The sequence below is a fragment of the Neolamprologus multifasciatus genome, chromosome 11 (assembly GCF_963576455.1).
Source record: "Neolamprologus multifasciatus chromosome 11, fNeoMul1.2, whole genome shotgun sequence".
In the NCBI taxonomy this organism is placed as follows: Eukaryota; Metazoa; Chordata; class Actinopteri; order Cichliformes; family Cichlidae; genus Neolamprologus; species Neolamprologus multifasciatus.
The window spans coordinates 8,431,613-8,459,366 of NC_140449.1; the positions used below are offsets into that span (position 1 = coordinate 8,431,613).

The 27,754-nt window shown below is 39.2% G+C and overlaps 1 protein-coding gene across 4 annotated transcripts in view; it reads left to right on the forward strand.

Moving 5' to 3' along the window:
* Positions 1-27,754, forward strand: part of LOC146507774 (collagen alpha-1(XIV) chain-like) — a 166,872-nt gene that overhangs the window by 111,708 nt on the left and 27,410 nt on the right. For all 4 annotated transcript variants that reach the window (XM_085176444.1, XM_085176441.1, XM_085176442.1 and 1 more), the window contains exons 34-40: positions 2,969-3,127; positions 6,450-6,527; positions 7,952-8,038; positions 12,646-12,699; positions 15,476-15,571; positions 16,013-16,066; positions 24,464-24,517. In XM_085176444.1, the coding sequence (XP_085032570.1) occupies positions 2,969-3,127; positions 6,450-6,527; positions 7,952-8,038; positions 12,646-12,699; positions 15,476-15,571; positions 16,013-16,066; positions 24,464-24,517 (582 nt within the window). The remainder of the gene's footprint in view (positions 1-2,968; positions 3,128-6,449; positions 6,528-7,951; positions 8,039-12,645; positions 12,700-15,475; positions 15,572-16,012; positions 16,067-24,463; positions 24,518-27,754) is intronic.

A 27,754-nucleotide genomic window follows, 5' to 3' on the forward strand; every position in this document is an offset into this window, starting at 1 on the left:
GTGGTCTTTGCTGGTATATTAGAGCAGCGGTCCCCAACCCCCGGGCCTCGGACCGGTAGCGGTCCGTGAGTCGTTTGGTACCGGGCCGCGAGAGTTGAGGCTCAGGTGTGAAATGTATGGTTTTCAGGGTTTTTATCGGTTTTCAGTGTTATTTTGTTATTGTTTTTATCGTTAACTCGGTTTTCCTGGGTCTTTTCACGTGTGTTATGAATAAATCTTCTTTTTTTCGGTACTAGTTTTATTTTGTTGTATTTATCCGCGACACCTTAAAGGCCGGTCCGTGAAAAATATTGTCGGGCATAAACTGGTCCGTGGCGCAAAAAAGGTTGGAGACCGCTGTATTAGAGGATGTAGTTGATTTTACCTAACTATGATGTGAGATCAAGTGCAGCCCTTCGAGATGAATCTCTGTGGAAAATCATCACATAATCAACAGGGTGAGAACAAAACTATTAAAACAACTGGTAAGCTTCAGTGTAAAAGTAAGATATAAGCTATAAGAATGAGCTACGGATAAGAGTATGAAGGGTACAACGATTCTTAAAGCTATATACATTATTGAAGGTCTTTTTAAAAAGATATAAAGAATAAATTAATTATTAATAAGGCTTTATGCGTTATTGAAATTCTGTGTACGTTCTAGTTCAAGTGAGGAAACAATACAAGCAAGGCAACGCTTGCAACGCTGCATGTGCTGATTGTTCACAAATAACTGTGCATGTTTAACTTCTAGCCAGTCATGATACTTTCATATGCACGTCGTAGGACAATGGTGTCAAGCATAAGTTTTGGGGTCCTGAATTGGTCTTGCAAATTCACCAATCGGCCCCATAGGATGGCTTTGGAAAATATTAACTGTATTTTTACGTTTTATAGCAATATAAAACATATTAGAAAGTATTATAAAGATTTCATTTTATGGCTTTAAAATAAATAAAGACCTCCAGCATTGGCCCTTCATACTGCACCAAAGTAATCAACTAAGACATGACAGAAAAGTTCCTGCATGTTCTAATAAAATGATATTTTCTGTCAATTATAATTACAGGACAGTCTGACCATTGAGCTACTTTCTGTAATTTTACACTTTTATTTCTTTAAATTTAAGTCCAAAGAGCTGCACTGACAGATTTCTTTCATTTACCACAGCAGAGATGTATTATTTAAATTGCACTTCTTTTTCTTACAATAAGATATGTTAAATGTGTAGTTAAACATTTTTACACTGACAGAAAATAGAGTTTCACAAGTCCGGTCCAAGTCTTAGGGTATAGATACTGGAAGATACTGGCAGCAATTTGGCAACCTGGGACGATGAAATGTTAGTGAATTCAGTGGCTTTAGACACTGATTCATCCATTTGCTTAATTGCTTATCCATTTCAGGGTTGTGGGGGCTCGAGCCTATCCCAGCTGTCACAGGACAAGAGCAGCTAAGTAATTGGTGATGGGTGCATTATACGTGGAGAGGGGCTTTATTTTAGTTCAGAGATTGTTTTTTAATGAGTCATCAAACAATGAGGAAAGCAATAAAATAAATTTAATATCAATCTAAAAACCTGTCAGCTAGTCTGCTGATTTAAGCCTCAGGGGATACTGGATAGACAGAGGATAGCAGGGGCAAGACTTTTTGTTGCATCCACCATTCATGGGTACAAAAACGTATATAATCAAAAAAGATATTAAAAATGCTAAATCAGCACTACAAGGTAGCTGATTGTTTCAAGATTGTTATTCCACAAATGTGATCCCTAACCAAAGGCTTTTTAAATGTGCTTGGTCAAAAGTGCTCAGGCTGCAAGCAAACTATAAAAATAAACTCTTAAATAGTTAAAAACACATTTGTCTGTTTATCATGAGTGCAAAATACAGTGAATGACAAGTAAACAGCGAATATCTGCTTCCTGCAACTGTCAACCCGATTATTCCGATTTCACGGAATCCACTGTTAAGAAGGGAAGAGTGTATCGGTCTTTAGCCTGAAAATCAGTCATTGCTTTAGGAAATCCAGCCACCCAGAAGGTGAGTGACTGACATCTTTTCTGCACACACAAACACACACTGGCCTTCATTCATTCCCTAAACACCAATGTTAACTTGAACTGAAACCACTAAATGCCACAGAATGTCGGCAAAATGTCTGCACCTTAGAGGATTTCATCATCTTTTATATCATAAAAGTGTAGTACTCACACACTCACACACCCTTCATGCCCAGTGAAGTGTGCAGAACAGGGGATGAGAACAGAAAGTCGTTCTACAGTAAAGCGGGCGCGTACGCGTCAGCTGATGAATGGTCTCTGACACTTGAATATGAACTTTGTCAAACTCCACATTAGCTGTAGCTTGTTTGTGTGGCTTTGTGCATGCATTTAGACACATGGACACATGCATTTGTAATCCCGTGGCTTAAAACTGGCTTAAGTGATGTGAAAGAGCAAAGTAGTTCACGTAATTGTGAATAATGCGGACACTAATAGTCTAGTTTATTCCTGTCCTTCAGCATGATGCTGCCCTCTTTGCTCATTAACTGTGTGACCAGTTGAATTTCACGGTTCATGGCTCTGGCAGTGGTTTCCTCTAAAGAGGCAGTTTTAGCTCACAGGCATCCGGCCCTCAGCTCAGACAGGGTAATTTAAGTGCATGGATGCTTTTAGACCTGTTTTATTAGAAAATACATACACAAAAGAACTCATTGTGACTGATGAGTAAGTAAAAAGACGCGCTCTTCTGGAACATTCACACTCAGGGGAGTCAGATGTTTTATACTCTGGCTGATCACTACCTGTGACAGTACTTCACTTAAAATCAGCAGCTCCATTTGACGTCTGTGTAGCTATTTGTGTGTTTGGGCAGCCCTGCAAAATGGTAAACTCTATGTAGTGCTCCATATAGTGTGGTGTGAGTGATTTCAGGCACACACCGCCTAAGCATTTCTAATGCAACCAATTATCTTTTTGCCCATTCAGCTCCATGTAACCATCAGCAAGACGTCTGTGAAGGTGGTGCTGGATTGCTCAGTGGTTGGGGAGAAATACATTAATGCAGCTGGTAACATCACCACCGATGGAATGGAGGTCCTCGGAAGGACGGTTCGATCCAGAGGTAGACAAGACAGCTCTGCTCCGGTTAGTATGAATACTTGTTTGGATCAATGTAAAAAGGAAGCATTGACTACAGCGTGTATTAACAAATGCAGATGTAGGTTTTGTTTCAAGACAGCAGCCGATAGGATGACTTGAAAAATGAACAGGCAAAGGTAGAGTTGCTTCTTGCTAGAGTTATTTTACAATCTGTTTCAAATTACCAGAAATGACCAGGCACCTGAGTGAGTGTGTGTGCGTGTGTGCATAATTATGGCCTGTTAAGTGGCAGCCATAAATATTCACAACCATTTCATTAAGTCACTCAGTAGGAGTTCATTTTATTTATAGCAAGTGGAAATGCACAAAGTGCTTTATATATTCTGCGTTAGCTGTTCTCTACCCATTAAATAGCACAGGCACTCAAAAAAAAAAGAGCTTTTGGCAGACACAGTGAGGGATGAAGGTAAGATAACCAGTAGTAAATGTATACTCCTGAGCTTTTCCAAAGAAAAATATTAGCTGATAAATGCTCTTTAATTATATTTTCTCTACCTAACAGATTGTTTTCCACTGCCAGTGAAGAAAATGGCTATTTATTTAAAAAATGTCTACTGGGTTGCCAACAGTATTTGCAAAAAACAATTCTATGTTTTCCAAGTGGCAACAAATTGAACTGGAAACAATCGTAAACATGTTCGTGTTCGTAATTAACTTTGTGTTTAGTTGATTTAAAGGAGTACAAGTGTAACAGAATAAAATCGTACACTCACTGGGTGCTTCATTAGTTACACCTTGTTAGCAACCGTTTCAACCCCGATTTGTCATCAGAGTTGCCTTAATTCTTTTTGGTACAGATTCAACAAGGCGCTGGAAATATTCCTCTCAAATACTGGTCCATGTTTACATGACAGCTTCACAAAGTGATTTCAGATATGTCAGCCGCACATCCGTGATGTGAATGATGTAGTGACTGTGGAGGCCAGCCGAGTATTACTGTGGTCATGTAAATGATGCCCTGTTTGTACTAAAGGGCCCAAAGTGTGTCAAAAAATATCCCTTAGAAATTGAGACTCATCTGACCAGCTAATGTTTTTCCAATATTCCCATTTTAGTGAACTAGTGATAACTGTAGCCTCAGTTTCCTGTTCTTAGCTGACAAGAGTGCCGTGTGGTGCGGTCTTCTGCTGCTGTCCCCCATCTGACATGCAGATTTGACTCGCTTTACCTTCAGAGCTTTACCAATTTAAGCTCTTCCTTAAACTGGTTGTAACAAGGGGTTATTCGAGTTATTGTTGCCTTCCCATCAGCTTAAAGTAGTCCAGCTGTTCTCCTCTAACCTCTGGCATCAACGAGGTACTTTTTACTCAGATACACACTCACTGGATGTTTTTTCTATTTTGGACCATTCTGTGTAAACCTTAGGGATGGTTATGCTGGAACATACTAAATCATGAGCTTGCAAAATACATCAGACCAGCCTGTCTGGCACCAACAACCATGCTGATAGGTTTGTAGCTTGAACCTATTCGCTGGAACGTTGAAGACAATGTAATTACACAGCAAAGCAAGACACGAGTAGGCAAAGTTCTTCATGTTTCTCGTGCACGGGAGAGAACCGGACAAGCGCCGCTCCTTCGCTTGACCCCAGTTGCTCTCGTCCGCTCCCCCGTAACACTGCTCTTTTATTGAGGTTACATGAATATACATAGGTTCATTAACATTTGACGTATACATACAAACAAAGAATACCTTGCCTGTGCGTTGTGTAAGCATGTGTGTGTGTGTGTGTGTGTTGGGGTCAGAGTGTGACCCCATAAGGCCTTCCCTAAACCTGCTGGTCTGGAAGTCCAGCAGTTCATCTAAACAAAAGGCACTTAGACTAAAACAGATATAGATACGTTTATCCTACCATAAAACAATAAGACAAGGTACGACCTCTCCCATGCTCCCAGAGTGCTCTGGAATGCACACAAAGTTTGCAGACTATTAAGGATCAAACCTCTACCAATCTAAAACTAATTATAAAACTCTAAGCATATATAAGTAGATATTTCTAAGCATAAATGACAATCAACAATACAAAACCTGACACATGCCACATTCAAAGTCACTTAAATCACCTTTTTTTCCCCCATTCAAATGCACCACTTGAACTTCAGCAGGTCATCTTAACCATATCTACATCCCTAAATGCATGGAGTTACTGCCATGCATTTGATTAGATATTTGCTTTAACGAGCACTTGAACAGGTGGACCTAATAAAGGCTCTGGTGAGGGTATAATGAGACGTATAACATTTGTCAGTGAGCTCAAATTCTGAAATGAAAATGGGTCAAACCCCCAAACGATTCACAGCAAGTCCGTATCTTTTGGTCTTAACATTAGTTCCAGCTTTACTGTAAGAACACAGGCTCTTAAATTCCAAGACCCCCTGCGGTGCTGCAATAGAAGCACTACATATATAATTACAAGCTGTGCCACATCAGCAGCAGGGGAGCGCTCCAGTCTTTAGGAATGAAAAACCTCTGAGCCAAGTTTTTACTTACTGTCATACATTTTCCCAATAAATTGAACTGCATATGGTATTATTTATCATCTGATGATATTATGTAAATAAGGGTGTTGGGTATCTTTTAAATTAAAAGGGTATCTTTTAAATTAAATGTAATTTAACAGATTTTTGTTTAATGACCTTGAGACTTTAATCAGCGGATCTGAAAACAAATGTGCATCCCATCATTATAATTGACAAAGTAAACCTGATGATTATAGGAATAATGCAACAGTGTAAAGAAATACAGTTTTCTACTATATTCAGCATGAACTCGGTTTCCTAGATGAAACTGCTTTATTTATTTATTTTTAATATTGAGAGGGGGTTTCCGAAAATAGGTTGTCTCTGATTGTATATGCATTACACTGGAAACAATGTTGACGAAGTTAGAGGTATTGGGAATGTCAACACTGCTTTTCTAATAAAATAAACAGTGTACGGGAGCAGAGCCCCTCTTAAGTTTTGATGCTAAAATTTCGAAATGAATCAGACATAAGCCAGTGACATAATTTATAGCCAGGCCAAGACTAGCGGAGCATTGAGAACATCCAGTTTGTTTATTAAAGCAATCAGCTAGACTCCATATATCTGTCCTCCAGCACATTTCAGCTTGTTATTAAAGTTCATAAGCAGCCAAGCTGTCTGTCTTCTTATCAACGCAGAAACACAGCATTACAAAAAATCAGTTTCTAATGCAACTTTTCTTTTAATTCAGCATTTTATTTACCTAATGTACATCGCAACTGCAGTATTAATGCAGAGGTTATGTGTGTATCCATATGTACTCATACATGCACATGTGTTTACAGTTCCAGCTCCAGATGTTTGACATTATCTGCAGTACTTCCTGGGCCAGCAGAGATAAGTGTTGTGAGCTGCCAGCATTGGTAAGTAACATTTCTCCCTCTACTTAAACCTACTCTATGAGATAATTTGGTATTGGTATTTGGTTCTGTGCATTATTCACAGAATATTAAAACTCCATATAATTAAAGTGATAAGCATGGTTCCAATCAAAGCCAAAATGCTCATTCAATTAATTTAGTTTAATGTAAAAGAAATTCTCTTAATGAGACCAGTTGCGTATTATGCATATACAAAAAGTGTCTGTCTGCCTTTATGGTAGCACCAATCAATTAACGCCCCAGGCATAAAATGCAATCCATCGAGCAAACACTAAGATACTAATTAATTGCACACCTGTACAATAGGGTTCAAAATGCAATGTCTCAACGTACTAACCAATTTCTCTGAGGCCTGAGTGTTATCAACACATCACTGGGTAATAAAATGCATGGCAGTTACTGTCTGTGTAACTATGTGTTTCTTTGGCTGCCAATTCCTCCTACATGATGAGGAGTTGAGCAGCCAAACTTGGCATGCAGGTAAGTAGAAATTATGATATCACCGTGTTGCCTAGTAACTACCTTGCAACAATGGGCTGTTTTTAGCAGAGCCCTTGAGTAAGTCGGAGTCTGTCGGCAGGGGTTCAGAATTCGGGTCTTCACGTGGGTCATGTAGCCTTCAGTGCTAGTGGTTAGCTGGCAATTAGAATGTGTGCTGGGGCTGGGACCCAGCGTTTTGAGCTTATTTTGTATTTTTAACAGATGGTTAAGACAGGTATGGTTTAGTGAACTTAATGTCCTTATGTAATCGGGCTCCTCTATACACAAGAAGAATGAAATGAAAATCCCAAGACTACTAAATTCATGATTTTTTTTTTTTACTGATTTTTTTGAGTGTTTGCATTTTCAAATATGCTCCATACTCTGTTACATTCAAAAGTACAGATTACTCAATGAAAAAGTAGGCATGCAAAAAGTACTGATTACTCCGTCGCATTGAAGTATATTTTTGAAAATAACTTTATTTAAATGCACTTTGTAAGGACATTGTTTGCATTTACAGTTTGTAAATAATTATGCAGTTGTGTAGCAATAATAAAGAAAAGAGTTTATGCTGCATTTAAACTGAAAATACATTGTTTTTGACTTTCTTAAAAGGAAAGATATGTTTTTCTGTTAGAAAAAGATGTAATTTTAGCTGGTTTGTCCAAAGAACTCCAAAGTATGATATGAGTTATTAAATTATTTGTTGAATATGATAAATATTAGTTTTACTGGGCTGTAAATTTAACACTGATCCAAACACCTAAGTCAAACTGGCCAACGATAGCATGTTTTACAAGTGTTATCTGTTTTTTTTTCTGGCAAAGTCTAAGCCTGTTTATGTGTGTTTTTAGTGCAGCTCAAGCCTGACCTGAATATTGACCAAAGAGACTGCACACACATTCTGTGAACTGTCTTTTCAGAGAGTTGAAGAGCAGTGCCCTCCCATGCCTCATGCCTGTACCTGCTCTCAGGACAGTAAAGGACCTCCAGGACCATCTGGGCCACCTGTAAGAAAATATTTATACACATTTATTCTTTAATGTAGTTACTTAAACACTCATACTCTGCCTTTTATGAACAAATCACTCTGATGTGGAAATCCTTTAAATGTTTCCTCTGCTCTCTGCTTTTTATCCTTCTTTGTGTTGTTAGAAACTCAATTGAACTCTTTCTTTAGATCAGTTACTCATTCGCTTCATCTAGTCTCCCAAGACTCTCATCAACTAGAAAAGTCTACAGAAGTAAAGAAAAAGTGTTTGGATGGTCATTAGTGGACACTGCTCGTAATGTCAAAGTCAATCCAACATTTTCAATGTGAACATACTTCGACTGAATTAATTTAAGTTACGGTCAGTGCTTTTCTCAAGTCTTAAAGTTAATGTCGATTTTACTCCACATAGGACTTCTATTCAGCAAGATGTTAATTTTGGGACTGAGACCTTAAATTTACCAGGGAAAGGTTAATTGATTTCTGCATAATCATACTTTTCCAATCAAATTTGTTACCTCCTGCTTCACAGTTCAGATACAGTAGCTTAGTCTAACTATAGTTTATGACAAAATCACAAAGACCAGAGCAAAAGACATCTAAGTATGTAATATATCACAGTGTGAATAAACTCTAGATGGAACAGGGTGAATATATCCAGCAACACAAAAGGACAAAATATCAAAGGGTAGATAAAAGTGCTTTTAGAGTCTACCCTGTGTTTTGTGACATATACACAATAACAAGTCTTTTTTCTTTTCATCAATTAATGCCTGAAGACACTTTTCCATTTCTTAGAGGCATTTTCTCTGGGGTGGCTGAATGTTAGAAAGAGTTGGGGTGTACATGCCGAACAGTTGTATTCCTCTCACGCAATCGCAGGTTGTACCAGAAAGAGGTCGGGAGATGAGAGCAACTAAATGAGCTCATTTGCAGCCCGAGACTTTTTGTCTAAATTCTTCTTTTCTCTCTTCACCACTTTCATTTGCGCTATCGCTCCCTAGGTTCTCTCTCTTTGTCTTTGTCGGCACCTTTGGGTAGCGGAGGAGGAGAGGGGTGTAGATCCACACTGGTATAGTTTGAGAAAGTAATTATTGGGCGACTCCATTTATCACAGCCAAGTAAAATTCCCCCCTATGTTTTTTTTCCTTGTCCAACGAGCCAGTTCTGCTTTCTCATTGGTAGGGTTATATCCACAGGTCACAGCTCTCTCCCTCTGGATTTGTTAAACCGCCAGTTCTATAACAGAGGAAAGCTCTATGTTGTATAAAATATTCACATTTTATGGGGAAACTACCAAAGAATTGAAATTTCTCATGTAATATTTAGGATTACATATTGTTCTGTGTTTCTTTCATGTTTTCTATATAAAGTCTCTGTTGCTTCTTCTGTTTTCCAGAGATTAATATAGCATAGAAAATACCTTAGCTTCTCATTTTCATTGTTTCTCTATGTTTTATTTATTTTACCTCCTCCTCCAGCTTGGGGCTCTTTCTCTCGTTTTATTGTCGTTTTATGCCTCTCTGTAACTGTTTCTGTTGCTCTGTCTGTGTCTGTTACTCTCGCCCACATTGAATGGGCTTCTTAAATCACCTTTTAACTGCAGGATATGGGAATAGATGAATGGTGTGATGGCGAAATCATAGCTGCTTTTGTGCTAAAACTGCACACTGTAGTCACTGGGATTTAGAGAAAGGATGAAAATTTATCACAACTCCCTTTGTTAAAAACGATATAACGGTCGGTTCACGTGTGCTGTGAAAACAGATTTACTCTTCTGTTGTTGCACTGCTAACACTTTGTTCTCTCAAAAAAAAAAAGGGGGGGGGGTTAAGCTCAATCAAATAAAGCTGTAAAATAAACGTGTATCAGGTAGATGGATGCCTGATACAGCTGGGTCAGGAGGTGGAGGAAGTGGTGAAGTAGCAGGTGGACTGGTTAGCTCTTCCAAGCCTCTAGGGAGGTCAGGCTGGGTTGAGGCTGCCCTCAGCCTGGGTGCTGGGACAGGCACGGGAGGTGGCTTGTTGGCTTAATTAATGCAACTGTGTGAAATGAACTTGCAATCTAGTTGCATTTGAAATGGTTGCTTCAAAGATGGGGAATTGGTCTGCAATCACTCGCACTCGGTTGCTTCTTACTAAAGCAAGCGAGCACCAATCGACTTTGGTACAAAGATGGCAATAAAAAGGTGGTGAGACGGCGTTTGTCAGCCATCAGTTTGCGATTAAATGGGATCAAGTAGGCAGTTACATTTAGTCTAAATTGGTGAACATCGTAAATCTGTTGCCATCTACATACATTTACATTAAACATATTATTAACACTGTAACTACTTACATTCAGAGTCCAGCCACAGCCTCTTAGACTTGAAATTGAAATAGAAGTTCTGAAATTCCTCAACAAATAGTGACGTAGTTGCTGCAGGATGGAAATATCATTGCATTTCAAAGATGTATGCTGTGCATTCCACCCTGTAAAAAGAACAGTTCCTTAAAAAACTAAAATTACTGGGACATTCATCCTCAACGATGAGTGAATGTAAACTTCTGACCACAACTGCACTGGGGCTATAAACCAGAATACAGGCAGTCGGTCACCAGTCCAGTCGAATCTTCTCTTGCAATTAGACATCTTGCAGAGATGTTGCATATCCTGGCAGACTTACTTAGATTGATTTCAAGTGAGTCTGTAGATTGTATCAGTCTGTGTTTATAAATTAGATGCTAATTATTTGCAAGACTTTGCTAATCTGTCTGAGAGTGACTGTAATAAGTCCAAGTTGGACCACAGTCGTTAGAAACAGGTTGCCTCCCATCAAGTAACCATTGCAATCAGCTAGCGAGTAAAAGTGGTCACCTAGAAGTTGAATATTTTGCACACTGGCATAATTGTAGAAAAACATTAAATGGGTAATTTCAGTAATGTCATGAAAACAAAAACAAGGAGCCAAATAAGAAACTGTAATAGCAGAAAGAAAGTTTTTGTAATAAGCAGAAAATGCACTTTTGTCTGCTGTATTTTTCCAGGGTGCAGACTACGGACGTAATCACTCACAACAATGCTGAGCCTTTCTTCCTCAGAGTAATTTTTATGTTTGCATTCACTGCCAGATGTACGTCTTTTCCTGCCTCACGCAGCAGCAGACCTCTTCACAATTCAGCATTTCAAATACTATTGATTGGCTGAGCTGAACTGCAATCTGTGCCGTCTGATTTGGCACAGACTCAACTCAACGCTGAACGTCAGTCAACAATCAATCTAAAATAAGGAAAGCAAGACATGCTCAACCTGCCATGTCTGTTTGTTCAAAATGAATAGTGCCCATGCTGTTTGAGCTCCAAGCGTTATTTAAAAAATGTAAATTTCCCTTCGGCATAAAATTGCTAAGTTAAACAATAATTGCTCCGTTTTTTCCACTTTCATTAAAGTCTCGTGGAAAAATCCAAATGTAATTACATGTGCTGTTACTGTTGGAAGCTCATTTCAGTTTCTCTGCAGGTTTTTCCGTGCCTCCAGCAAGTGCTCTGATTGTTTAGAAGAATCCATTAAAACAACAGAAATACATTTTTGAACTGATGAACAGGCCCAGTCATTTTAAGTATTACTTTTCCCCTGATGTAATTTTACAAAGAGACAGTCGTCATAGGCCCATTTCACCACTGATTCAAAGTATTTCAAAATAATTCTAGGGGTCATTGGTCATTGTCATCATTCCTGTCCTACCTGACAAAATGAATATGCCAATTCAAAGCTTCATGTTGGGATATTGGCTGTCATCTGTAGGTTTGTTTGTTAATAGAGTTGTGGCCCAGGAAACCTTTGGCTGTCTAACAACGAGTATTCCTCCACATCGAAAACTAAAAACACGCTGAAAAAAACCCTTTTGATTTAGTTAACTTGGTCTGCTGTTACATTCGCCTTTATTAAACTTTGATTATGGTTTTGTTAACTAATCAAGCCTGTAAATTCTGTCACTTTACGTTTAAGTACATAATCCAAGACCAGCACACACATAAGGAATCCCTGCGGAGAGCACTGACTACATCTAAAAGAGACAATCCTACATCTACCAATTAAAGCAAACTGATTGGTGTTGACTTCCAACTGATAGAAATTATCAAAAAGAAAATGACCTCTTGCTTTTACCACATCTGCATGTCTCTTCTCATATTCCTCCCACCCTTGTCTCCTCTGGTTAAATACTTCAGGAACTACCTAGTTGCCCCCAGCTTCCCAAGGCAGACCTAGTTAAGCAAACACAGGAAGAGGATATATCCCAAATGGGCCAATGATTAGCAGATGTGTGTTGCCTGTCCCTGGATAAACCTCGAGAAGGGTCAGCCCGAGGTTTATGGCTTTAGATTCTCGCTGTTAGTCACAGATGCAGCGTAATAAAGTGTAGAGCTCACAGGAGCAGTTTACAGCATTATGATCAGCGCTGGCTTCTGTCCATGAGCCTCACAATCCATTCATATGAAAGACACGTGGCGTTCTGCGTTTAGCATATTTTTAAACATAAACCCCAGTTTCCATGTTTTAGTGGAAGTCTTGATACATTTACATCCGTACAACCCATGTTTTTTTCTTATTTCTGTTATTACCGTGTGTTTCTGGTGTTTGTTTCAGGGTGGTCCAGGCATACGAGGAGCCAGAGGAGACAGAGGCGAGCCAGGAGTGACGGTTTGTAAAATGCTCTTAAATTCTGGGACACTATTGTCCTGCTACAGTCTTGAACATTTACTGTATTTCACACAGTTAAGGCATGAAAAATGTTCCACAGTGGCAAAGCAGAATTGCCACATGAGTTAAAAAATAATGTTGAGACTGGATTTTGCCAGACAAAATTTTGATGTGTGGGATAAATTGAGCCTTGAACTGCGAAATATGTTTCTTGGATGGCATCTGACCCCTTTAGTAGAGCCTCATGATTTCACCTGTCACAGTTCAGCCAGACTGAAGTCTGCATGAACGAAATGAAGGTGGATCAGTTTGCAAAAACCAGTGAGTTTGTCTCTCACTGTGTAATAAATTTAAATGGATGCCCGGATCATTTGTTTATTTTTGTGTGGTATTCTGCACGTGGTGGTCCACACCAGTGGGTCCAAGAACAAAGCAACCATCGCCTTCTGTTTAATGACACATTCAGTGATGAAAGTGTAAAATATCTGACTTTGAAAGAGTTTCAACAGCATTCAGGTTACATACCTGTAGTTTAAAGGAAGCTGATATTTGCAAGGGTATATCTCACTTGTCTAGTTTAACTCCACTCGCAGCCATCCTGACTGACTGTAATGTTTGCATCTGCTCCGGTTTTGGTATGATCTGATCCAGACTGTTACTAAACATCCAGCTGCAGCAGTCGCTACAGATCCTGATCCCGGTGGAAATTTCTCTGAACCAAAACTCAGTTCCAATGAGTCAAATTTAATCTTAGAAAAACAAGTTCTGAAGCTTTTTCTTCTTCGAAGGAGGCGACATTGGTGTTGCAGCTTGTGCTGAAAACCACACTACTGTCAGTCAGGGAAATAAGGTTGTATATCACAACCATATGTCCCACTTTTTTACATCAGCGACAGCACGTCAAGTGCGACACATGAAGTGTCCCACAAAAAAAACCCCAAACAACATATAGTCAGTAATGACTGTATGTGATGTGTTTCATGGGTGCAATGGACTACCTAGTGCAAGTAGTCCATTGTGTTAGCTATGAAGAGAGATGTGGCTTTCTGTACTGCAGGCACAGACACACACACACAGTAGAGGATATTAATATACAGTGCTGTGCAAAGGTCTCGATTTACCCCTTATTTCTTCAGATTCTACAGATTTTGTTTCCAAGCAGCCAGACTGCAGTGCTACTTTTTTCACAACACATTCTCACTCCCAAAGCATAACATTTTACGCTAGGTGACAAATCGCCAATATGTTACACTTCCAACCCAACACATCCCTAGATTACGAGATCGGAAAAAATGAGGAAACATGAGAACCATTTGGAATGAATCCACACATGTACATTCATTTTACTTAAATCACTTTGGAAAACACTATTACAGTTTAGACTTAGAGACTTAGAGAGCTGTTAAGTGCTGGTTAAGGTTAGGGATAAGGTTAGGGCTGGAATACATGGCTGGAACATGTATTACAACAGGAGCATCATTCTACTGGATTTCATCCATAACCCGGCACGTAGCATACGCAGATGGTCAGCTTTCGCGTTCCTTTGGAACGCCGTGGGACTTGACAAATCAGAATTATATTAGGCCTCGGGAGTGAGAGCGGGCTATTTTTTCAGAGGAAGTTTTACAAACTCTAGTTTTTCCTTCTATACTGTATTTACATGTATGTTTGCATGTGTTTCAATAACTTATTGCACTTTTTCCCCGTTTTTCTGGCAAAATATAAAGAAATGATTGGTGGATCAAGACTTTCACTCCTGCCCGATCAGTCTAACAGCATTCGTACATCTGTGTCATCAGTATGCTCCTCCCTGAACTCATCTTTATTCAATGCTACTAATTCATTTTAGTAAATTACATATTACAGGATAACGGTGGAAAAAACGCAAAATAAATAATTCTTTTTGCAAAATAAACCTTAAAGTGATTTAGTCTGGTGCAATATTTTTATGAGAATAATATTAAGTTAAATATGAGATAAAAAAATAACATTTCTCTCTGTTTGTTTTTATTTCCTTTCCACTCATGTATATCTGATCCATGCTTTATTTTGATCATGTGCATGGATAAGGCAGCCATGACCCAACAACCTCTAAGGCTGAACTTTAAAATAATAAATACAGCTGGAGCAACGATTACTTTGGCTACTGCTGCCGCTCAGCCAACAAGCCACAGATACTGTGACTCAGTCGTGGTTTGTAGGAATTTCTCTTTTCTGTCTCCTGTTTGTGAACTCGGTTTGTAATCCATACACACCAATGAAATGACCTGCAAAGACTTGACTTCAGATGGATGGCAACCATCTAAACTGGATGGACATCATGCTGAACATTCTTTGGAGATTAAATTGATCAAAAACGTGTAGAACGATCTGAACAGAAGCAGCGATCGTGTCCGCTTTTATATTTAGTAAAGCTATAAAGCTCTCACGCTCTTTTTAGCCTTGTTTATGAAAGTGAGCCTCTGAGCCCGACTCACGCCAGTTCCTTTATCTCTCCAACAGAGAGTCTCACATCAGGAGATGCTACAGACGGTTAAATTGATGTAAAAGGCTGTCATGCCTTTAAATGACATTTTTTATTGCTGACTTTGCAGTCGTGTTCTGCACTCTTAACTTTTGCCATTCCAGATTCTGACGAGTGAGGAGGTCACAAAAACATTTTTATCCTCAGGGGGTCAGACTAAAGAACCACAGGGTTTATCTTTCTCACCAATCTGTGTTACTATATGTAACTTAAAGTTGCTACTTTGGTTCCACGTGGTGTTGTTTTTCACAGGGACCTCAAGGGCCCGTAGGAGAAGTTGGCCCTTCTGGACCCCCAGGGCAACCTGGTCCTCAAGGACCCAACGGACTCTCCATTCAGGGGCCTCCGGTAAGACTTTACTGGCGTAAAGGTGGATTTTTCCACAATTGCTTTAATGTTGAAACTCACACAACTTCCTGTAATAACAAAAATAAAACTTTGGGATCAAGTAACATATCAAGTTTTGTCATTCCCAAGCAGCACTTTCACTGAATTATGATAACCGGTCACTGGACGTGTGCTTTTTGCAGTTTGTTCCCATCTTTCTTCAGCAAGTTCAGAAATGTGTGCAATTATGACTGCACTTGATATTAAGCTGTCTACCACCTGCCGTTGTGAACGGACAAATGTTGACATATGCCTCAAATAGACTTCCAGACATTTCTTGGATCTTGTCCAAAGAAATGGCCCGGCATCTTATTAAGATAACTGATGTCGGCTTTTCCAGTCCGTGGCTATCACGAGGCCCACGAGTCCAGCCCAGCCGCAGTGACATTGTTTGTTTTACAGGGAGCTCTTGGGGAGAAAGGAGAGAGAGGAGAGATCGGACCTTCCGGACCAATGGTAAGAACATTTCCCAAAAATGGTCACTGTTGTAAAACATAGCAGTAAAGTGTGTTTTGTGGCACGCTGATCTGATTCCCTACGTTACAAAGTACAACACGGAGAGGGAATTACCTTCCACCCTGCCTGAAACACAATGTTCTCCTCCTGTGTTTCTGTCTTACTTATAGGAGCTAAGTACTATTAAGTATACCCAGCTGTGTGTGTGTGTGTGTGTGTGTGTGTGTGTGTGTGTGTGTGTGTGTGTGTGTGTGTGTGTGCAGAATTGAAATGAATCCTACATCTAATAAAAGGTGCCCTGGACCTGTACGCTCACAGAAATGAGACGTGTTACTCTATAAAAGCATATTTCTGTGTTTTCATTAGATTTTTTAAAATTATTTTTCTTGTTTCCTCGATACTTTTGGCCATTCTTACTAGAGGTGGGAATCACCATACATCCCACGATACGATATTATTGCAATTTTTTAAAATATTTTGCGATATTCAGATTCTGTACATAAAGGTAAACTTTATCAATATTCATTTTATCTAATATCAAAGTCTCACACTCAGTCTTTCTCTCATTTCAGTCAGTTGTATTGTTGACAAACTGAACGGTTTGTATTACAGTCTAGTCCAACTTAACCGAATGCAACCATCTGGTACAATTATAGCTATTCTGAACTATGCAATTTATGAAAACTATGCAGCCCCTTCAGCAACTGAAGAATTTGAAACTAAATTAAAACAAAATATAATTTTACATTAAATAAAGAAAGTTTTAAACTTATTTTAATTTAAGACATGTTTTATTTTAATTAAGTAAACTGTCATGTTTAAAAAGGATCAACATGCTCTGAAGTCAGAGCATGTTCCAGTCCACAAAAACTTTTTTTGTAACAAAATATCGATTTCTGCTGTCCCTGTATCGATACATTATTAGCAAACAAAATATCACGATACTACACAGTATTGATTTCCCCCCCCACCCCTAACTCTTACTAAGGCTGACATGGACTCAGTGTGTTATTTCTGATGAACTTTAGCAGATAACTTAGTTAGGGATAAATAAAATGTTTTACTAAAATTATTAGATCACCAGTACATATCTAATGTGATAGATAAAATGCACTGGACTGAAAAAAATCAAAAATGACTGCCTGTGTAGCCAATATTGGTGACATGTTTGCCAGGCCAGTGCTGACAGGGCAAATTATTGGTTTGTTTAGAACTACTGTGGCTTCATTTGATCAGTTGTAGACACAGTTGTTGTGTTGCTCCTGATCATTTCATAATTACACTATGTAAATGAGCGGGAGAGAAGGGGGGGGGGGGGGGGGGAGAAGTGTGATTAACTCTGATTAACTTGTTACAGTGGCCCTCTTCAGGGAGGTGGACACATTATAGCAGCTCTTGAAGGTGATGTTTTGAAACCAAGATAAATGTCCAAGTGTGAAGATCTCAGCAACGTTTACTCAGACTCAGCTTTAATTGTCATTGAAATATGTGACATGATACAAATGAAACAGTGCTTTACAGTAAGCCTCAGTATATGCAGCATTCTACTGAACAATAGGTAAAACAGCTGAAATAAATAGAATAAATACTCAAATAAATGTAAACCTAAGTACTGAAATAACTAAAATATAAATAACAGATCTTATAAATTACTATATGGGACAGTGTGTGGCAGGGAACAGCAGCAACTCAAGGAGGTCAGTGCATGGTCCGGGGTAACAGCAAGGGCTGAACTTGCTGCTCTTGTGGGTGTTTCCGGTTTAATACCTGCCAAATGTGGTCCAAAGGAAAAAAGGTTAGCCTGGTCTGATGACATCATGGCTTGAGGCTCTGGGCAATATTCTGCTGGGAAACTTTATCTGGATGTTACCTTTGCTTGTACCTAAACACATAACCCCCAGTTTCATTACAGAGGTACACCCTGACAGCTGTAGGGTGTCGACTTGGCCACCTTATTTCCCTGATCTCAGTCAGGCTGAGCATCTGTGGGATGGGCTGGAATAACATGTCAGATCCAAATTGCAGGACTGGAAGGATCTGGTCTTAATGCTAGTGGTTGGTGGGTTTTAGTGTGTGGGGGTGTGTTTTAGCAGTCTACACATGCACATGGTCATGATGCAGTCTAATGGAATCAGTGAGATGTGAATAATCATCACAGGCGTCTCCATTATTCTGCACTGAACCAATCCAAAGTAATACTGAATTAATTTAATGGTGTTCTACTGGGAGCTCTGGACATCAGCAAAGACACAGTCATTGTTTCAGTAGCTGTGTACCAGGAGACGCTTATTTTTCAAGGAAGAATATGTCACTTTTGTGCTTCTTTTAATGTATCTGTATTATAATAAATCTGTATTTAATCAGATTCAGGTTAGGTCACTGTGGAAGGTCGTAGGCCCAAACCACTAATATACAATGTCTCCATCACTTCAGAGGACATTACTTTTACTGCCCCCCCCCCCCTACCCACCCCCACCCCAAAAACCTACTACTACAACCCTGGATCAAGTTTGCACCATAAAATTTAATGCTATGGTATAAAGACTTGGTATTTAGCCTCCAAAGGGAAATAAGTCTTATGTAAACAGATCTATGTCCCCAGCAAAGGTAATATACACTCACCACTCCTGAAAACAGAGCTAATCAGTCTAATTAAGTGAAAACAACTGTGAGGGTGAGTAATGGGTGTGTAAGCTGAGCTGGAGTCTGAATCTCTGCTGTTTTGCAGCTAGACTGGTTAAATATTAAACGAATCACTTACCTGTAGGAGTCTGCAGAGAGTTTCACTATTGTAGAAGTGCTTCTTGACAGACCGTTTTTCTAATTTTTTCAAGTTAGTTTTTCTGTTTTTAGCTAATAAATAAAAAAATAATACCTGGTGATGTGCATGCATTTCAGTGAACGAAGGTTTGCTGAATTTTCTTTGTTTGAAAGCGAAGAAAACGGATGGTGTAAAAGTTCTGTCTCACTTCCTCACACTTGTTCGTACTGAGCTAAAGCAGCTCCTGACGCAGCACTATCCGCTCCGCTCTGTGCAGGCCCGCCTGTTGTAGAAATGGTTAGTTATTAAACTTATGAACTGGAACAAGAACACAGATAACGCTTTTAGGCTTCTGACTGAGAAACTGAGAAAATCTATTGACATTTGAAGTGGCCAAGGACCCTTTCAGGCGTGTAGTATTTATCTGGATGCATCAGCTTTGGTGAAGAAAAGAAAATGTGTTTCAATGCATTTGAGATGGAGTATTGATATAATATATGAGTGTCATTTATTAGCACATGAACTAACATCTAGAGGCCTTCTGTCTTGTGTCTTTGCAAACCATATCTCCAGACGTTTACGGGGATAAGAACATTTCGGAGTCTGTCTTATATTTTATTTATTTTTATTTTATTTTTTTTACATCGCTGAGCGCAATTTGTTACAGTCACTGTTGCCATCTTCCCCCTGATCGTGTCACACTCGTACATCGATCTGCAGAGCACACAGGCTCCATGTTTGGATGGTCGTTTTCTAATGGTTTCCTTCAATAATAATTAATAATTCTCAGTGGTCAAGTAAAGCCTGGGTAGTCAAGCTAATGGCACTCGACATCTTTGCACACAACAGGATATTTAACATAAGAACTCTTTTTAATTTTGCACTTATACTAAAGCTTGATTGGATGGGGGTGCTGGATTGTCTCCGACCCAGCGCTCTGAGTACATTTTATATTTGTCTCATTTTAGATTTGTGATTAGTTCATGTGTCATTCCTATTTAGCCTTTAGTTGAGGTTAAAGGCAGTCATTATTTATTGTTTCCGTGGTTTCTGTGTTTGGGTTCTTATATCGTTCATCACGTGTTAGGCCTGTTAAGCTTGTGTTGTCATGTCTAGTTTCAGAGTTTCTGGTTTTATTTTGAAGGAGTTGAGTGTTCTTGGTTCACTGCATTTAGTTTCACCTCCCCTGTCCTGTCATTAGGCTCATGTCTTGTCTTGCCTTTTGCCTTTTGCTTGCAATTATTTTGCCAGCTCAATAAACGGCTCATTTTTGGTTATTCAAGCACGTTTTGTTTCGTCTGCATTTGGGTCCACGTTTCACTCTACACGCAGTCAGCCCTGCTGATTGTGACAATTTTAATTCACCTGCATTTCAACAAATTGCAAATTTTCATTTTCTGAAAGAATTTGAAAATGTTTTCTATTTGTCCCCCCCAAAAAATGTTAGTTTCTATTAGTTTCATTTTCAGAAGCGTAGCGAAACGTTAGCCACTCTCAGGGGGCGAGAACAACTAGCCACCCAATGAGCTCACAGAGAGCTTCAGCAGTCCTCGATGCGGCACTATCTAGCGCTCTCTGTGCCTGCATAGCCCTATTAATAAAAGCTGGCAGTGCTGCCCTGTGCTGCACTATGTTACTGAGTAATAATGTGTTTTGTCACAGCAAGGAATATGAATGGGTGTGTGTGTGTGGCTCAGTGGGGGAATAATGTAGCTTCCAGGGCCCTGTTGTAATATACGAGGGACCACAGAGAGTATCACAACTCTAAAGCATCAATTACCTCAGTCTCTCTCTCTCCCCCTCTCGCTCTGTTTCTTCCTGCAGTAAATACAATGTAACCTTGTCGTCAGCGTCCCCTCCACCTCTGTTTCAATTTGACAATGAAAAATGCAGCTGCATTGAAGAGCGGCGACTGTGTGTTTGTGTGCGTAGCCGTCTCTCTCATCTCTCGCTTTCATTTTGTTTATCGGCGCGCATGTGAGGTTTTGTTATCGACTAATAATTTTGGTTTTGTCTGAGAGAGGGATGCGGGTTGTTTTGGTATAGGCAATCATTTCAAATTGGTCTCATTCTTGATCTTGTGCGGATATATACGGTTGCCCCACATGACCCCCTCATCGCAGTCCTTTATCTGCCGGACACCAAGGAAATTTACAACTGTGCATTCCCGTGTGTGTGTGTAAATCCCGAGGCTAATGTATTGAATCAGAATCACTCGCACACTCCAATTATTAATTTCTTTGGCCTGCCTGTTCATTTTATTCTCAGGGTGTTGTGAATTATGCAGCATTTATCAAGAAACAAAAGAATCTTTTAATATTTTATGATTAAACACTGAATATTTTATAGTTAGACTATAACTGAAACTTAAAGCTTTTCTTCTTAAAAGTGGTTAAAAAAAATCGGTACAGGTAGAGAAGTTCAGAAAACTGTTCCAATAAAGTTTGACTTGACTGAAAAATTTCTTCAACTGCTCTCCAAAACAAAGAAACCAAAAAAACTAAATGGGACAATGGAAAATATGAATAAGTATGCAATACCATTATATCCAAATTAATTAAACTCTCTATTAAATGTAATGATACAAAAACAGCCTATTTAATGTTGAAACTGACATTTTATGTGTTTTCAACACATACGCTCAATTTGAATGTTATACAGGGAACTCCTTCAAAGGAAAGTCAAGACAAAAGCAAAATAATAATAATAATAAAAATAAAGACTTGAAAACCTCTCTAGTTCTCTACAAAAAAACCCACATGGTGTGTTATCTCAGAGCTAATTGGGTTAAATAGTGGCATTATTATAAGGGTGGAGGAGGGCGGTGCCCCATCAGTAAAACAGAGCAATCTAAATTTGCAGTTCGAGTATTTTATCTTGCACAGTATATGATATCTTTAAAAGATTAAATTAAAGCCAGTAATAAATCGCTGTGATCTTCAGGGCCTCGGACAGTGTTGTATTATAAACACAGCACAGTTCTGTCCTGGAAATCACTGCATGTGGTCAGGAGGACATCCTAAAGCCTGTCCGAGAACAGAGTTAATCAACATCCACAAATGCAAGCTGAAACTCATGCAGAGCAAAAAATGTATTGAAATAACATTAGCCTGAGCTAATTTCAGAGACTGATGTAAAGTGGAAAACTGTCCTGTGGTTTCAAGTTTAAAAATTTTAAAGGAAATGTCTCATCCTCCGAGCTAAAGAGGATGTGGACCATCTAGACTGAAAATTTCTCTGATGGTGTGTGGTGGGTTACATCAATGCATGTAACATGTGTGTAGTTATCTTTTGTAAAGGCTAAACTTGTGCTGCCACCCAGATAATATAGTTTTGAGGAAAGGTTTGGCTTATGAAAGCAGGAGATCGCAGAACACATGTACAGCTTATGACAGCCGGGCTTGATAGTAAAACAGTACAGCTGCTAAACTGGACGTGTCACGCACATATTTTGGCATATTTACCATAAAAGAAACTCAGAAGTGGCGAGCAGCTGAAATCATTTTACTATAAAGCTGTGAGAAATTAGTCTTATCGCTTTTTTGAAAGAAAAGTTAATGCAGTGCACTTTTTATTTAACATTTAATATGTAGTGTTTGTGGATGTAGTGTTTAAATTATTGAATTATTGTTTTTATTTACATTTTACATAGAGTCACGATGCTTTCGTAACATTTTTTTGCTATAATTATTTTTTCTTTTGCAGTTTGCTTTAAGAACTTCATCTTTAGGCCTCAGTTGTCAACAATGGTTTCATCAGTCTTTGTGTTTTGTGCAGACGTGGAGGTTTGCCTCTCCGCTCCACGTGTTTCTTGAAGTTTGTCGATATCTGAGTGAAAGTTGCAGGGCAGGTATTATTGCAGATGTCATGGGAGAGTGCACATCAGGCAACATCTGAACGGCGGCACATCGTTAATCATATGAGGCCTGTCCTCCGCGACCCTGTCCTGTAATTTGTAGAACCTTTAACAGTGTTAACTGTCCTGTTTTATGAGCCCTCCACTAATACTGAAGTGCAGAGATAAATCACCTCAGCACGCAGTCCGTGGCTGCATTTTGGAATTGGCTGTGTGTGCATTGACCTGCGGAGAGGCGGATGAAGGGGAAATGGGGCAGGAGATGGAGCGGCGGGGTCGACTGCAGATATGAAGACTGTCTGTGTCCAGAGGGTTAAAAGCTGGTCCTTTTTATAAATCAGATTTATGTCCACTGCCATCAAAGCATTGTTGAGCAAGATAGCAAATCCTCAGCTGTTCTGACCTTTAGTAGCACGTCTGTACGTATTTTAATTATTATGAGACATTTATGGATAAAGACTTTCCTTGCTATACTGTACGTGATTCGGCAGCTAAAACACTTTTTAAAAATTCACTGGGCTGCGATGGATTATAGCGCAAAAAGAAGAAGAAGAAAGAAATTAAATGAATTCACAGTTTTTAAGAAAATCTGCTTTTGAAGGCTGATTTAAGTCCTTTGGTTTCCTGCTCATGTCAGGTCAGCAACAACCAAGATGACTGCATGGAAATATTAAAAATACATTTTCCTAATTATGATGAGATTCCTGCTGATGGACAACGATGCACCCTACACAAGCTGCCAATGATGTCACTGGCATTTCTGAATCTGCGTTGTGCATTATGTGTTAATTACCGTTCGGTCATGTCCCGCTGATTTATGCATGGAGCAAGTGTCGTGTTCAGTCTCCAGGAAGTACTGGAGAATGACTATTGTTTAAAAAGATTTAATATGCCTCGGCAGTTGAAATTAAAAGTTACAGCACTGGACCTCTGTGAAATCAGCCATCTGTCTTCACAGAAAGGATGACCCCGGATGGAGCCGTGCAGTTTTATACCCCAACAAAAACAAGTATTCTTCCAGAAGCGATGTGGTGGTCCGGCTGTTTCCCTACGAGTTTTCTCTCCGACCTCGTATCTGCTCCTTCCTGGAATAACAGAGACAGAAAAAGAAAACTCCTCCCTGCGTAGCCTTGATTATAAATCTCTTACTGAGTGTTAGCTAGTTATGATGCTGCAAAAAAACCCTCTGGACTCTACGTCAATCACAATATTTCAATTCAGTCATAGCACTGAATGAAGCTTCCGACCTTCAAAACATGAAGCTCCAACTCTTTAATAATCCCATCACAATGTGCATATAAAAAACAGCTTAAATAATTTTAATCCAGCCGATAGAAACGTCTTTCCCTCCTCAGCCTTGCTCTTTGTTGTGATTAGCTTTTTTCAGTGACAGACATCCGTGTTCCTCATGTTCTTCCATTTATTTGTCCATTCCTTCACATCCATTCCCACAGTTTTAACAAAATCACTCCATAACTATGCCAACATTCGTGAGTCCTTACATTAATGCTGTTATTATTTCTTATATTGAAATAAGTTGTCACTGGTAAATTCAAAACCTGGTGTAAAAAAGTAGCTGGACATTGACAGTGCTGAAAAGCTGCGCGACATGCCGTGTGGTTACAGTTTTAGACAGGTTAGCATCAGTTTGGACCGTAGGATTTCACATTTGTTAGTGGTTACTAAGTAGCTATGGCGTAGATTTCCCACCGAAGCATAAATCCTCAGTCAGTCTGTATTGCCACAGTAATTCAAACCCCTGTGTTTGTGTTTTTCTCAGGGAGTTCCCGGAGGTCCTGGCTCACCTGGCAGAGATGGTCCCCCAGGATCAAGGGTAAGATACTGACCTGATGTTCAGCTTTGCTGGTTCGTGTTACGCTGCCTGATTTGTTGGTTGTTGGAAATGTAGAGTGTAGTGTACTGTCTAATGCATGCATTTGGTTAACTACAGTCTGAAATACATAGCATAGGGGTGGAAGTTTTAATTTAATGGGGTGTAAAATACAATTCTGAAAGTGATCATCTAAATAAAAAAGGCACAATGGATGAGATCTGCAAAGATAAAACAGTAAAACAGCTGCATAATCACTCCGCTGTCATCACGAGAATATGCTCTAATACATGCACTAAATAAGTTTTGAGGAAATATACATAGATTCATTAATATTCATGGCATTTCTTTGTAGTTTCTTTAATATGAAAATCAAAGTTTGCATTCAGTTAAATGAGTTAGATAAATAATACCATACAAAAGAAAGAGAACATTTTTTATGGTCCATTTCCAGCTTTGCACAGCGCCTTAATGTCCAGCTGCATTTCTCTGTTTAGTTTTATGTGTCTTCATAAAACCATGCATGTCTTCTCCCAGTTGTTCAGAGCTACATCACCCTGGTTTCATGTAGAGCAGTCACAGTATATGAGATCCAGCACTTTTAGGGCTCTGTGATACCAGCTGGTCTGTAGTTAATGTTGACAGCAGGATCAGGCCTTACAATGCTCAACTGGACTGTAAATACCAAAACAGAAACATAGCCAGAGGGTAATGTATCAGCAAGCAGAAAAAAGGGGGTTTATTCCAAATATGTAACAGAGTCATAGAAGCCTGTTGTCCTGGTCTGGCTCCTGGAAGGGTGACAGTCTTGCACTTCATCCATCTGCTGTCTCTTTTTTGGCCGACACTTGTCCAAGCACTCATCCCCTCAGTGGTAGTTGTCAGAAGATGTCTTGCATAGTTTTCAGGCTTGTCATGTGGTTTTCTTGAGGATGCTTGCATGTTGGCCAGAGTTTCTTCTCACAGTGCCAGAGAGGTTTGGAGTTCATGAACTTTTAGAAGGAAAACAACCAACTTACATTATAATTTGGTTTAATTAAATCAGTCAGTGACATCTTTGTAAACTTAAAACTTTTTTTTTACTTGATCTTTTTGCCACCTGAATTTAAATACAGTATTGAGAAAGTTCAGATTTGATTATCAGAAATTTTCTACAGAGTCAAACTGAATTCACAGTGAAGTTTCCACAAATTGTACAACTCATGCTGACTTAAAGTTGTGTTACACTCAGTACTTACTTATGTAGCACATGACTTTTAAGATTTGTAATGTTGTCTCAAAGCAACATCACACTGTGTACTACTAGAAATGCCACTTTCAATAAAAAACATTTTATTAAGATCTGCAAGCATTTGTGCTTTTGGCCTTATGTTTTTGCTACACTTTCACATGAATACAATAAATACTGTGGAAAAAATCTCGAGCCGTCCCTCATTCTTTATTTTTTGCTAGGAAAATGAGAAATGTATTGAAATGTGCAAATGTACATGGATATACAGTATATAAGGCAAAAAAAGAGTTTGTATAAGTCTAACAAGCTTGATAGTCAGTATTTGGCATGATCACTATTATTCTTCAATAAAGCCTGAACTCTCTTAGGCAAGCTATCTTTCTACATGTCATTTAGTGAAATAAGTATTTGATCCCCTACAATCCAGCCCTAATTATGGCTCTCCAAGATTGATTGTAATGTGGCCACAGCCAATTACAGACACTTCTGATCTCAACTCTTTGTATATAAAGCACACGTGTGGAATGGACAAGACCAAAGAGCTGTCATGGAAACAATTGTAGAAGCGATTGTGCTTTGAAGCTGTTTTTCTGTTAAGGGAACAGGACAACCTCACAGCACTGAAGGGCCAAAGGACGGGGCCATGTACTGTAAAAATCTTAGATGGGAACCTCTTTCTGTTTGCTAGAACAGTGAAGATGAGTCATGGATTGGTCTTACACCATAACAGTAACTCAAAACATACCACCAAGGCAACAACTGGCCTAGCCAGTCCCCAGACTTACATCCTATTAAACAAAATCTGTGGAGGGAGCTGAAGCTTTGAGTTACCAAGCAGCAGCCAAGAAACTTAAAAGACTTTGAGGGTTTCTGTGAGGAGTAGTAGGCCCAAATCCTTCCTGAGATCTGTGTAAACCTGGTAACCAACTAAAAGAAATCTCTTACCACTGTGTTTGCCAACAAAGGTTTCTACTTTGGTATCAAATACTTGTTTTATTACCTGATATGCAAATCAGTTCATAATTTTATTGTGCTTTTTCTGGATTTTTGTTTGATATTCTGCCCATTAAACAATGAAACTACCATAAAGCCATGAAGCCTGTTCATTTCCCCACTGTAATGATGACTACTTGAGACAGAAATTGTAAATTTAGATTCATCAGTCCATAAAACTTGTTTCCACCGATTTTCAGTCCAATACTTGTGTAATTTGGCATACCTTGGCCTTTTCCTGTTTCCTCTCCTGCTTGACAGCCATCCTTCCATCAAGACCATTTTGATGAGGATTTGATGAACAGTAGATGGATGAATTGAAGGCCAGATGCAGACCTCAGATTTTTTTTAAGGACTTTGAGATACTGTTCATCTGCTGTAGATAGTTTTTTAGGCTTGCCAGTTCTTCTGTCCACCACGTCTCCAGCTCCCTCAAATTTTTTTAGGACACACCGCACACCATCCTGATTATATGTCAGTTTTTAGGTAATAGGTCTATGGGAATTATCTCTTTGGTATAAAATTGGTCACTGAATTGTGTCATCTTGTTCATTTGTGTTTTTTGTAGATTCCACTAAAGAAATTTGAAAATAAGCCTGTTTTGACACAGGCTGCTGCAGGATGGCAGGATGTGTGACGAAAAAATGTTAAAGACTTTCAGAAAGCCTAAAGAACTTTTGCTCAAATTAAAAGAAAGTTTGGCTCTCTGGAAGAAAATTGTAAAGAAAGAGGGCTAGCTCAAGACTTTTGCACAGTACTGTAAGCAGCTAAACAGTGTAAAAGCACCTAGCATCTGCATCATCAGCTGATGATGTGCCCGTTCCCTTTTCCTCTTCCCACTGCGTAGCCACTCTGGTGGTATTTGTTCACTATGAGTGCACCATATGGGTACTTGTAGAGCACCTCACGTAGCAATTCAATTCAATTCAATTCATTTTATTTATATAGCGCCAAATCACAACAAATGTCGCCTCAAGGCGCTTCATAGATACAGAGAAAAGCCCAACAATCATATG